The sequence below is a fragment of the Rhea americana genome, unplaced genomic scaffold, assembly GCF_003343005.1.
Source record: "Rhea americana isolate MKP2758 unplaced genomic scaffold, rheAme1 scaffold_22, whole genome shotgun sequence".
NCBI lineage: Eukaryota > Metazoa > Chordata > Aves > Rheiformes > Rheidae > Rhea > Rhea americana.
Genome location: NW_028186329.1, coordinates 4,574,222 through 4,587,762, shown reverse-complemented (window position 1 = coordinate 4,587,762; position 13,541 = coordinate 4,574,222). Strand labels below are relative to the sequence as shown.

Genomic DNA, 13,541 nt, shown 5'->3' with positions numbered 1-13,541 from the left:
GAATATACCCTGTATCTACAGTTCCCTTGAGCTCCTAGGCGCCGGTTGGAAGGGCCGGGCCGGGCCGGGCCGCCTGTGAGCGCCGCGCCGCAGCTGCTCCCCCTTCGCGCCGGCCCGCGCACGCACCCCCCAACGGCTCCACAGGCACCGCGCCCCACAGGCGGGACGAAGCCTCCCGCGCCCTGATTGGTTGAGCGCCCAGGGGGCGGGCCCACGCGGAGGGGCGGGCGCTCTGCACCGCGAGCGAGCGGCGGCGCGGGCGCTTTCGCTGTCCCCGGGCGCCCCCTGGCGGCGGCGGCGCTGCCGCCACGGGCCGGCATGGAGCGGGGCGCTGCGGCAGGCGGGAACGCGGCGGCGGCGGGCGGCGTAGGCGCTGCCCCACCGGCGGCGTTGGAGGAGGAGGAGGAGGAGCGTGAGGACTGCGCGGGCCTGTGGGAGCTGCCGGTGGAGCGCTGCGAGAGGCGGCCCGAGTGCGGGCGCTGCGGGTGAGGCGAGGCGAGGCCGCGGCCGCTGAGGTGCTGATGAGGCGGAGCGGGGGGGGGGGCGGTGCAGGCGCCTGCGCAGTGCGGCGGCGCCGGGCAGGGGCTGGCGGCGGGCTGCCGCGCGACGGTTGGCCGCGGGGCGACGGTTGGCCGCGGCCGCAGGAGGGGCGCCGCCGTGCGCTCGGCTGGGCTGCCGAGCCCTTGCGCTTGGCACAAGCGCTTMGGTGGTGGTTTTTTTACTTATTTCTTTTAGGAAACTACAGTACAAAGCGTTGTTTTTCTTTCAGAATCTCTCGCAGGGTGATATTTCCTTCTAAACAGGAAACTTGCGTTTAAGGGAAACGGTTTACTTGTTTTAGTAAAATGAGTGTTTGAGAAAAGCTTACTTATGGTGGTGGCTTGCTTATTAAACCACTGATTGTCACACGTGTAGCGATATCAGCTGCTTAATTGAAGTTGAAATCTCATTGGAGCCTGGGATGTCTGTGTGGCTGTTCGTTGAGATGTGTGTATATATGTTGGTGTTGAAGTTGGCTGTGGAAGTGAGCTTCAGGTTATCTGTTTACTGTTTAACTCTTCTTCTTGTCTTCCTCGTGCTCCTTCCTAAAGGTTGGGGAGGCAATTTCAGTTGCTTTTGCCACAGAAATGTAGTGGAAGCTTGGGAGACAGTACAGGTGGGAAGAGTTTGTGTGAGTTGATTACTGTTGGTCAGGCACTGGTGTAAAAACAGTAAAATTGGGCTATATAAATATATATATATATATATATATATATATATATATATATAAATCTTTTTAAAAAATAACTAGATGGACTGCTCCCACCCACATATTCAGTGACCCTCTCGGAGAACTTTGGTAGTTTTGAGAAGCAGAGTTTGTGTTTGCAAAAGCCATATTAATTCTTTGTATTTTTCAAGTGTYTGCTAACTGTATTTTTTGTTGTAGTTCATGCTTACATGAACAATTTTATCTGTTGCAGATTTTTTAAAGGCTGACTTCATGTTTGCCATTTTTAGTCCTCAGACACTAAATAWTTTTTAAATTAGAGTTAATCCACCCTTGTTCAGCTATTTAGCCTTGAATTCTTTCAGGATGCCTGTGGGATGGTGATTATTTGTTGGTGTTTGTTTTGTTGTTGTGTTTCACAACCTCTTTTCATAGTCTTTCCAATTTGAATGGATTCTGAGTCACCAGCAAAGGAGGTTTCTTCCATAGTAAACTGTAATAGAAAGGATATATTCAGCTTTTTATCACCATGTAGTACTAAAACTATYTTTCTAAAAATAACACTGAGTTGCACTTGCTGCAAAGAGCATGGGTGCAGTGAGGGCAGACAGTGAACTAAAGAAATTATATATAGAGAGAAATGGTGGAAGATAGAGAGACTGCACAGATGCTTTTTGCAGTAACAAGAAAAGAATGTAGAAACTTCTTGCAAACCAAGTTTTGATGATGATGATAAACTAAATTTTGGAATCTCTGTTTTTTTGTAGGGTCTTTTCCTCATCTCCTTTCTTAGRAATAGTCTAACTAAATTATGGAAAGTATACTTATTGTTGAGTATGGCATTCTGAGTCATGACTTGCAGTAGAAGCGAGTACTGCAGTGACTTAGGGAAGGACATAGGATGTAATATTGAGACTTGGTTTTTGCCCTGAGTGTTATCATGATGACAATTTTAGGTGAGTAAGTTTAACTGGCTCTCCCGATTTTCCAAACTGTAGATGAGATCTTGCCTCTAAAGCATTTTAATGGATGTGAGTTACGAGATAGTACTTGAAATCAATTTTTAGAGTGGGATTGTCTGAATTCAGTACAAATGCACGGAAGAATGGGTTCTCCTAAGCATCTCCCTTATGGGGAGAGACTTAGGGTTTGGGGTGGGTTTTTTGGTTCTTTTTTTGCACTTTTTAATACGCTAAGGCATTCCTCTTGTGTTCTGCTTTTGCAGTTCTGAGTAGGATGTCTGCACAGAAAAGTGAAAGATTAATACAAGCAGGAGAATTAGGGCTTAATTTTAGAACTGTTGCCTGGAAGAGGCCTCTGGGGGTCACCTAGTCCATCCTTGTGCTTTAAGTGGGACCATCATCAGGGCTAGGGAGGAAAGCCAGGGCTTTGTCTAGTTGTTTTGTTCCATGGCCTCCAGGGCTACCTGTTCAGTGCTGCACCACCTTCATAGCTGAAAAGCTCTTCTTAAGGCACAGTCTGACCCATCTAAACCTCAGTTTTAGTCATTGCCCCTTGTTATATTTACCACTGGAGAGAACACTGGCTCTGTCTTTTACRCTCCTTTCTGTTAGTTGCAGGCAGCTACCTGATCRCTTCTTTGCCTCAGTTTTGCCAGGCTGTTCAAGCACAGCTCAGTGTACTGCAATATGTTTGTGTAGTACTCATTTTAAGGAGATTACATCTGTAATAGAAAATGCCACTTCTTATGCGTAGTATTGACATATGCTAATAGTTAGTATTTGTTTTTCCTCTATTTCCTGGTAAATCATGGACTAGAATAGCCATGTGTTTGCTGAGCATAGTACTATGTTAGTTTGTGTGCCTATATCTAAAATATTATGCATACTGTACTTAATCTGTTTACTGTATAAGTGTTCTTTGATAGTGGCTGATAATGGTCTGTGAAGGAACAGTCACACTTCATATTTTGAGAACAATGTGTGATGTTTTTGGCAGAATTATTAATAAATGCAGGATACTTATAAAAGTTTGTTGGAAGACTGAAGAAGCAATGTTTTTTTCCTGCAGCACAAGTAAATATATGCGGTTGCCTTTATAGCATATTTTTAAGGTATTTAAGCAGAGTAAAAATGAATTTTAATGTTCAGTTAACAATATCAGAGAAAGTGAAATAAGCATGGGTTTTTTTTTTTTTTTTTTAGCAATGCTTCTGCATCAAAATTGCTTCATGGGTTTTCATTACTTTGCTCTTAAAATATGAGCTCTGGGCATTTATTTTCACAGCTCTAAATTTTACTGCAGTTTTGCCACTCCCTGAAAGTATTGATTCCTTTTTGGTCCTTAAGTAAGCTATTATGAAGCTAAAGCTATGTATTTTCTGGCTGTTCGTGACCTGTAAAAAGTGACTTACTGTTCTGCAGCATAAGAGATTGGGAAAAAAAAAAAAGCATTTCCTATGCATTATGTTTATATTGAAAAAAAAATACACATGGCTAGGTGACAGACATAGCTTGAACGAATTTTATTATTCCAGTTTCTTGAATGGTGTATCAAAGAGAAWTTTTTAAAAACTGTTAGCACTTCTAAAGACTTCTAAATCAGAGTAATATTTTTTTTTCTGAATTTATTCCTTCTGATTGTAGTTAAATATATAAAGTAGGTTTACAAGTGTGTCTGGGAAGCCACATATCACAATTATATCATCTGTCTGGGTAACAAAATTGATGGGAGTTCAGAGGGAGTTGAATTTGCACAGTATGAGGAGACAGAAAGGAAAAATCTGAACAGGTGAAGCAGAAAAATGAGATCTGTTCATGKGAGTGTTAACAAACTTTGCAGCAACTAAAAGCCAAGTTGTGACAGTAATTACTTTCCTGTATCAAGAGGAGTGAGTTTACCTTTCAACTGGGCAYGATCTTGTTGGGTGTTAGGAAGGAGTAGCAACATGTGAGCGTACATGCATTGTTACTTTGAAGGAGAGCAAATATAAGCTAGTGTCATGGAAGAACCAAAATACAATTTGGGTTCAGGTCACAGCAGAAGCTTTATTACTATAGGAGAGAAACAGAGTTACAGACGGCCCAAGTGAGGCAGTTACTGAGTTGATAAACATTTGGGTTCTGTGACTTGTTCTTCACAGAACTACAGCTATGTGTCAGRTTAAAAAAAGGATGTGATAAGGTGCAGCAGGAAGTAGGAGACATGGATAAGGATCTCTAACAGTACAGATATACTTTCTTTTACAAACAATACATTTCTTCCATAATTGAGTCATACTGACTTGTCAACACTGTTAGGTCATGCTGCAGGGTTTTTTTTTTTTTTTTTTTTTTTTGGTTAAACAGGCCTATGAAGCACTAATATTGCATTTCTCCATCCCCGTCTTTGAAACATAGTTTCATATCATCTTTCCCTTAAAGGTCTAGTGTACAGTGAAAGGACTGCAGATGCCCTGCTTATGATTCTTGGGAACCCAGGATTGATCACTGTATGGGCAGTGTTGCCTCATCACCTGTTCTTGCCTCTAATTCTTAGAATCATTTATAATCATCAGTCTAAACACTTCTTTCTCTTCTTCCTTATCCTTTAATATACTCATCATCGTTATTTTGGCCTCTGCTTGAGTTATGCAACCACCTATCCTCTTACATGTTAATTTGCACCAACATGGGATTAACTGAACCAATGTATACACAACTAATAAAGTCAATAATCCTAATGAAGTATACACTGTCTTAAGCAGTCTTCCTAACCATCCTTCTAAATCTAGGAACCATCCCTACTAATCAAAAGGTTTTTCTTCAGCTACTATATATAAGACAGTTACAGTGTCTTTAATTTCATTGTTCCTGAAMTACCAACAGCATTTACTACTACTGAAGATAAGGGAACCACAGGAAAATTGGAAGTAGATCAAGTAATGCCAGTATTGACTAGGCAAGAAACGATCTTGCTGCTAATTAGGTAAGATGAGTAAGGGCTAGTCTGGTCTGAAAATAMAGGAGTGATGGCATTTCGGTCCTTATGGCTGTCCTAACTGCATTTCTGAGGTTGTGACATGTAGGAAGGATTGGGTGGAAAGGTAGAACCCTACCACCCAAGGTTACTGAGTGCTGCTGGACGGAAAGACTCACGATTAGACCTGTAGGGGCATTCTGACTTCCAGTGTCCTTACTGTTTGCAATAATGATGTGAATTGTTAGAAGGACTAAAATGTCTCCCAAATCMTTGATCGCAGCTTCTTCCTATTGCTCCTCTTCTCCTGCCACAGCCTCTTGTAGTGCCTCTAAATCTATTAATATTTCCAGGAGTGAAATGCTGGATTTGCAGTGTCAGAGTTTAGTCTCACTGTTGATCCTTTCTGCTCTTGRTAAGCGCTGCTGTGATTAGCAATGGTAACTGACTGAATAAGAGGCTTAGTCTGCCCCCCGATGGCAGTAGATAGTAGTTGCTCTTGAATTTTTGATGGCAAACTGTGAACAAAGGCAGCTGCCACAGCTTCTGGAGCRTTTTCAGCAGCATAGTCTATGCCAGAACGCCTGTTAAAAGACTTCCTCGAGGCAATTCTTATAATTTACAGGGGATTACCCTTCCTTCTGTTTACAGTTATTTTGACCTGGTCTGTTTTTCTTGGGCAAACTGACCAAGAAGACAATATTGAGCTGATTCAAGTTCTCTATCGTTATCTGGAACATTGGGAGCTAGCTCATGAAGGTCCACAACATCAGCATTTGATGAGGAAGATATTTTGGTAAATAGTATTCATTATTTTGCAGATAGATCTAAAAGTGTGGGTTGAAGAGTGATCACTCTGAAGATTTAAGGTCTTCATCTTCTTTTGGATTTGTGAGGAAGGACTTCCTCAACAACKTAACTGTGATTTTATACTGGGGAGTTCCTAGCAAGGAAATACTAAAAAGAAGTTTTTAAAATAGTAGTCTTCAACTGCTGCTGCCAGCTGGGTAAATATTTTTGTGTGTTTGAGTATAACTAAAGGAATGAATAACACTTTATGGACTTTTGACCTATGGAAATTAACTTGGTTTCTTTTTTCTTTTTTTTTTTCACTTATTTTTAAAAATATATGATGCATTTGTAATTCTGTGGTACCCTTGAGTTGATCTAGTAATTTCATGCGTAGATTATTCAAAGTGTGTTCCAAATGTGGGGACAGAATTCTCTGAACTAGTAAATTGATAAGACTTTTGTAAACTAATTTATAGAAAATACAGCCTAGGCACCTACAGGTCTGTTTGCTTAAATAAAATTTGGAAGTATTAGCAGAGATCTCTCAGGCTGGCATTCAATGTTTTTTAAATATGAAACATTTCAAGACCATATGTAATCTAATATGGTGGGTAAAGATGTAAAATCTATTTCTGTTTCCACAAGCTCGTGTACATAGGCAGCAGAAAAGGTGAGAGATCTCTGTGGCAAATCAGGTGTCTGATCTGATTTGGCTTTGTCAGCCCTGCAGCAAACATGAGTTGCAGGAGGAGAAACTCTATTATCATGATTTTATTCTTTTTGATACCTGATTTCTGTGTGTACAGCCAACTTGRGTATCTGTATATTTTAAGAGATCTGAACCAGTGCTGTTAGTGAYTAGAAAGCTAGAAGGTAACTTAGGCAATGAAATTGATAACAATGCGCCCACCCGTAGACTTTGAACTGGTTGTACCTTATTAGTCAGTAGAGAATCCATCTGCAAGACCACAGAGTGAATTTTTTCCTTTTTTTTTTGAGTTTATCTTTAAATATATATGCATCAAGGAGAACATTCCTTAAAGTTTTTACAGCCTAGTGCAGACTTATTTAACAATAAAAGTACATTTCTGCATCTGCAGAAAGTTTGCTTACAAACTGCTGAAGTATTTCTGTATGAAGTGGTTATTTAGATTTTCCCATTGCTGGAGCAACACAAATATTTATGAAGTAATATGTCAGCTTATCTGAAGAGGCTAAGAAATTTTAATGATGTTAGGGATGTGGAAAGCAAAAGTACCGAAAAGCTTGGAAGGCTCTGTTGCTCAGTTTTCTTTTTCCTCCTTAGATATATATATATATATTTCTGTATGTGTTTGAGGTTTAAAGTTTATTTTTAATAGATGACTCTCAAATAAAGGAGTTTTTAAGAATGTAAGGAGGGATTCTTGGAATTATACACTTAGTAAATAAAAATCCATGTAGAATTTACCAACAATAGATGAAGCTGCAACTTTACGGAAATTGGTGGATATATGGAAGATTGCAGAAATAATGTGAAGCTTCTACTCCCAAACACAATTTTATGGCTGACTTGTTGCCAGTACATCTTCTCTGTTGCTGTAGAGCTAGCTGCTGCTGTGCTGTTGTTTCAGATTTACAGGTTTTTAACKTTTCTGAAAGTTTCTGTGAATGCTGCTCGTTACCAAGGTATAGAAACTTTGTACCACATTTTAGGAGGAAAAGCTAAAGCTCACTGAAAAAATTTCTAAGCATTAGTTCCAGAAGTTCTAGTGACGAGTGCCTTGGACCTTTCAGAATCTTATTATGCTTTTATTATTGTTGCTTTAAAATCATTGTGGTTCACCCATTAACCTTTCAGGGACTTATATTTAGCATTATAAATATCATGATAAAAATTGGTCAGCGGGTTTCAGTTGTGGGTTTTTTTTTTTTCTGTTCATATTTTTGGCCTGTATTAACCATCATGAGTGATGCTAGTAGGGTTGATTGATTAAATTTTGGTAACTAGGATTTTACTTCTTTCTKCTTGGCTAAACTTCTAATGCATTTACTCATTTCTTATTATATTGTGATTAGATTAATGAGTAGTGACCTTTCTAGGACACTTAATTTCATGCTCAGCCACTTTGGTTAGCCTCTGTTTTGATCTGCTGACATGAGGAGGGGGGGRAAAAGGCAGGGGGTGGCAGCCTGGTCAGGATGGCCACACTCTTTTGACTAACTGATGGTTAGTAGCAGCACATCTAGAGAAGAGAGCTGCAGCAGAGAATAATCTTGTTAATTAAACCAACTCTAGTACCTTTTCATCTRCTTCTCTTCTGTAATCATATCAACTGCAACCTTGCCCTGGAGAGGGTAGTTATTGTAAGAGAAAGCAAAGATGTTTCAACAGTGATTAAATTGGTGAGGTCTGATCATAAGGAATACTAAAAAGACAACTGGTTTCTTTACAAGAATTACTCTATTTTTAATAAACATAGCATGAAGCAAAACATAAAACAACACCTGTTTTCCTTTTTATGGCTTAATAATTATGAAAAAACAGATTTGAGCTGAAGACTTTTTATTCATACATCCATAAGAAGTTGGTTAATATCTTGTAATTTCTGATAGTTAGGCATAGGTGAATTGACTTGAAATGTGGTGCCAGTAAATAAGCAGTATTTTCTTTTTGAGGAAAGCTGGTTCTGTCATATCCCAGTGTTGCTTTTGGCATTCAGGTGCTGCAGAGCTTTTTTTTCTTTTTTCTTTTTTTCTTTTTCTTTTTTTCTTTTTTTTTGTAGAAGTCTGTGATATGTTCTTACTCTTACTTTACTCTGATTCTTCATTTTTACCRTCTTTTCTTTTTTCCCTCTCAAGCCTAATGAAGTTTCATTTTTATAATCTCAAGCTTTCCTGTCACTTCATATTCACTGCTCAGACCTTCCTGTTCGCTAACCTTTGTCTAGTGTTTTAGTGTTTTTTCTGCCATCATTGAGAAAGTAATCTGAATGATCAAACTTCCTCTACCGGTTAGTTATTGCCTGCCTTTCATGCATTTTCTTTTTTCTCCTGTCTTCTACTTCAGATATGGAAGGTGGATTTTACTGTCTCTGCTTCTCTTGGTTGAGTCTATTTCATTCCATCATCTGATTTCCCTTTCAGATTCATCCTTCACAATGCAACTGTACTTCTATTTCTCATTTAAGTCAAATACCATCTTGCAAGCTCTGGAATGCATTTCTTTAGGCTTTTTTTGTARTTGTGCTTGGATTATGCTTCTGCTCCTCAAGCTCTGCTGAAATTGCTGCTGTCAAAATCTCTACTGCTTTTTGCGCGGAACAAATAATCCAGCTTCAAGTTCTTGATTGTGTSAGCCATGTAGTAGTAGACTGTTTTTACTAGAAACACAGCTCTCCTTTGGCTTCTCAGAGACTCCACTCATCTACCTTTAATGTAATGAGTAGCTTCCTACTTACTGTTGCTAGTTTTCTGTGTGTGTACATTTGCATTCAGTTCTCAGTGAAAGCTTCAATGAACAAGATGGTTTATCTTGATTTCTTTCTACATGTGTTTAATATTTTGATGCATCCTGTGTCTGTGCTAATGATTGACAAAATAATTGAGGTATTTTTAAAAAATAGATAATCAACTTATCCAAAGCTCTAGAGACTTTAAATCAATGAGTGTGTGCATGCTGTTAAGCTTTTAGGAGCACCTTAAAAGATGCTTTTTGTGTGAATTTTCAGTGTTTGCTAGTACAACCTTAGAATATTGTATCTGTGTTTTGTGTTARTATCTTTTTGTCTTATGGTGTCATGGAAATAGGCATTGTTCCCTGTATTTATATTTAGTTCAAAAGTCTAGTTTAATGATGTTGAAAATAAGTGAATCATACACTGGAGAGACAGTAAGTGGAGCAAATTGAAATGACTGTGAAATGTTCAAGGATGATTTACTTAAATGCTCCCTTCAGAAGATGGGAAGAAAGCGTTCTCTAGCTTAAGTAGAAGAGAAAGCACCTGGAGTTGTGGATTTAGTAAGAAAGCCAAATAATCTGGAGAAATCCACTGCCAGAAAAACTAGTTTTTTATTTGTTTGTTTTTTCTTGAAGCTATAAAAAAAGAAAGGAAGCTCTTTATAGCACTAAGTGTGTGCTYATGTTTCTATTATATTCTTAAAATGTTTGAAAGGTTTTTAATTTTTCTAAGAGGAAAAAGAAGTGTTTGTATCACCTATRGACTTTCCATTAATACTTAGAGTGCATATTACATAGCAATTACTAATACTAGATGGTTTGATTGGTCTGGATAACATTTTCATCCAAGATGTTTCGAAAGAGATGTCAGTTGTGGGGTTAGACTGGTGAGAGATGGCTGTAATTATCAATGGCCAATTTTGTTAATACTGGATTATGTTCTTAATGACTAGAACTTTGCAAACCAAGAGTTGGTATTTCATAAAAGATGCAAAAGGGTGATTTAGAGAGTTCTTATTATTTGTTACTCGTATGGGACAGCAGACTTGGTCCACTCCAGTTTTGTAACATGGAAACTGTTTTTCTTGATAGTTCTCTATTCAATATTGCATATGAACAATTTGGGAATAATCCTTTTAACTTAAATTTCTAGTAGGACTTGGTATAGAAATTTAATTGCTCTTTAATAAAGCAATGGAGTTTGGAGTCTGTAAAATCACTAGGGTTTAAATGTCTTGCTATTTTTAATAGAAGAGCTTGTTAATTGTATCCTCTGATAGGGAATTTCTTCATTAAAATCATTAAGAGCTTGGCAATTTAGTCCAGGTGTGCTGTTTCTGTTGGAGACCTACATCTAATTCTCTGTGAACATCTAAGTTCTTTTGAAAACCTTAATGTATGGAAAAGTAGGCAGCTAATGCAAATCATTAAGCTGATTTTAAGTGCYTTCTGGAATATGTCATCTTCAAGGAGATGGTGGTTGGTGGGTTTTTTAGTACAAGGGTTTTTTCTATCTATGGCCCTCTTATGCCTTACAAAACTTAAGAAGAGATTCTGAAGGGTACATAGGCATTTTAAATTTGAGCAGTTTCAAAGGGATCTAGSCAGCTAAATATTTTAGTCTCTAAAACCACTTTGGTAATGACTTTGACATAACTATACAGTGGATGTAATTGTTCAAAATCTATTGCAGCTGATTTTCCTTTAATATCATTCTGTTATGAGCCACTGCTTTGGTTTGGTGTTTAGAGGCATCCGTTAATGTTTGAAAGTGTAGATTAAGTAGCAGTTTTTAAGGGAGGGGAAACAAATTTTGACAAGGGCAGTACTAGAGTATTAATGAAATAGTGTACCACAAAAGCGAAGGGGAGAGAAGGAAAAACAGCATGCTCATGTGCATTTGCCAGTTGGTTAGTGGATATAATGGTATCTAGTCAGGTTTACAGGTTTTCAGGTAGTGATGGTTACGTTCATTTGAGTTAGTAAGAACATTAGGGTTTTTGACAGTTTTCTGTGGTATCTTGGTAGCCAAACTAAGGAGATATGGATTAGATGGAAGGGCTATGAAGTGAACRAAGAACTGACTGGACCATTGAGCTGGTAACTTAGGTCAGAAGTTCAAAGTTGATCTGGCAGCTGTTTGGGAGAGGCCTTTCCTCAGGGGCTGATACCTAGCCCAGAGCTGGTTAACGTGTTGCCAGCCACCCAGCCTTGCAGAAAGGACTGGAAGGTTGATTCGGAGATGTCAACAAGAACCTCGTGAAATTTAGCAGAGACGAGCTGAAAGCCCTGCACTTGGGACTGAACAGCCCCTGGTAGCATTACAGGGCTGGAGCCTGGCTGAGGAGGGAGCTCTACAGCAAAGAGCCTGGATGGACAGCAGAGCAGATTGGATGTAAGCCAGCTGGGTGCCCTGGCAGCAGAAGCAGCCTATTGTGCCCTGGGCTGCATCAGCAAGAGTGTAGCAGGTCATCTCCCCCAGTGCTAATGAGGCTGGAATAGTGTCCTGTTTTGGACCTTTCAGCACAGGTGAGGAGAAAGATGGGAGCAAGTCCAGCAGCAAGTTGCTGAGGTGCTATAGTATATGGTGTATGAGGGAAGGCTAAGGGAACTGGGTTTATTTAGCCTGGAGAAAAGAAAGGGTGGATCTAACTTCAGACTTTCATTGCAATGGAGGGGGAATTACAGATTCTTATAGTAGCACAGACAGGACAAGAAGTAAGTCACAAGTTGTTGGTAAGAGGGAAATTCTGTTTGGATGTGAGGAAAAAAAATATTYCCCATGAGAGTGGTTAAATGCTGGAACGGGTTGCTGAGTAAGACTGCAGGGTTTCCTTCCTAGGAAGTGCTCAGAATTAGCCGAGGTCCTGAACAACCTGATCTAACTTCAGAATTCACTCTGCTTGGAATAAGAATCTGGTATAGATGACCTGCAGAGGTCCCTTCCAATATAAATTATTTTATAAACTTTTATAGTTTTGTTCTGGTGTTGTGGTGTGCGTGACCTAATACTTGTAGCTTCAGTGCAGGAAATGCTAGTTATTTTTCAATTTAAAATCATACTGTTGTGGCCCATCTTGTTCTGATCAGTCTTTTACTGATTTACTCAGGTGGACTCTATCTATGTTCTTGTTGAATTTGAGCATGCTTGCCAGATGCACTGCACTTATAATAAAACAAGTATTTCTGAATTACACAAGAAAGGTTCATCTATGTGTTAAATGTCTAAATTTCTTAAGCAAAAGAAAGTATTGTTGTGAGATTTTTTTCCCTCAGGAATGGTGCTTGCGAAGTGCCTCGAGCAGTTGTTAGTTATACGTTAGTATGGTCCTGGAGTTTGATGTGGCAAGTGCCATGTCCAGCATTTAAAAGAACTTGTGCTTAATTGTGTGTATACCTTAAACAGTATCTTACAGTATCCTCCGAAAAGCTTTAGAGTAACTTGATGAAGTTAATCTCTAGTTAACTAATGTGAAGCATCCTTTATTCAGTAAAAATCAACAAATTTTAATGTATTTTGTTATAGGTTACTTGCTTTTAGGGATGAAAGAACTGATTTTAAAAAACGCCTTGCCTCTTGAAATATATCTAACAGTTTTTGCTGGTTTAAAAGTKTAATAACTAGTAAAATATTTTAAGATGCATCAGTTCATTGTGGCAAAAGGCACTCAACAGACAGTTGACAAGCAACTAATAAAATTTATGTGAAAAGTAGAATGTTAACTTTTGAAGGAGTGAAGCATATCCAACAGAAGTGCCTGCTATTTAGAAAAAGGACACTAGAGTGCAGTGTAGCACTTACAGTACATTTTGACAGCTTAGAGCTGTCAATCTCTTGAACACGGCATTCATCTGCTTGTACACTGCCTTTTTATGCAGCAAAAGGTATGAGGTATGTAGTAATTCTCTGAATGAACAGAACTTCATTCTTTTACCATTTACGACAGATTCCTATTATTTTTTGGGTGGTGTTTGCTATATTAACATGATTTCTAAAAATTAATCTGCAGGTGGCCTAAGTGAATGCTAAAATCTCTAAAAGTTGAGATGATCATGAAATTATAACAATTCTAGCTTAACAAGGTCATACAAAGCTTTAGTAGAAGTGATGAATTCACTAGACAGCTTCATATGAAGATTTTTTTTTAATACGTAACCATTTTTCTATTACAGGTAATTTAT

The 13,541-nt window shown here is 38.9% G+C and overlaps 1 protein-coding gene across 1 annotated transcript in view; it reads left to right on the top strand.

Annotated features, from left to right (window-relative positions):
* Nucleotides 1-299: 299 nt before the first annotated feature.
* Nucleotides 300-13,541, top strand: part of DTWD2 (DTW motif tRNA-uridine aminocarboxypropyltransferase 2) — a 76,732-nt gene continuing 63,490 nt past the window's right edge. Inside the window, exon 1 of the mRNA XM_085305404.1 lies at nt 300-485. Within this exon, the coding sequence (XP_085161530.1) occupies nt 319-485 (167 nt within the window). The 5' untranslated portion in view covers nt 300-318. The remainder of the gene's footprint in view (nt 486-13,541) is intronic.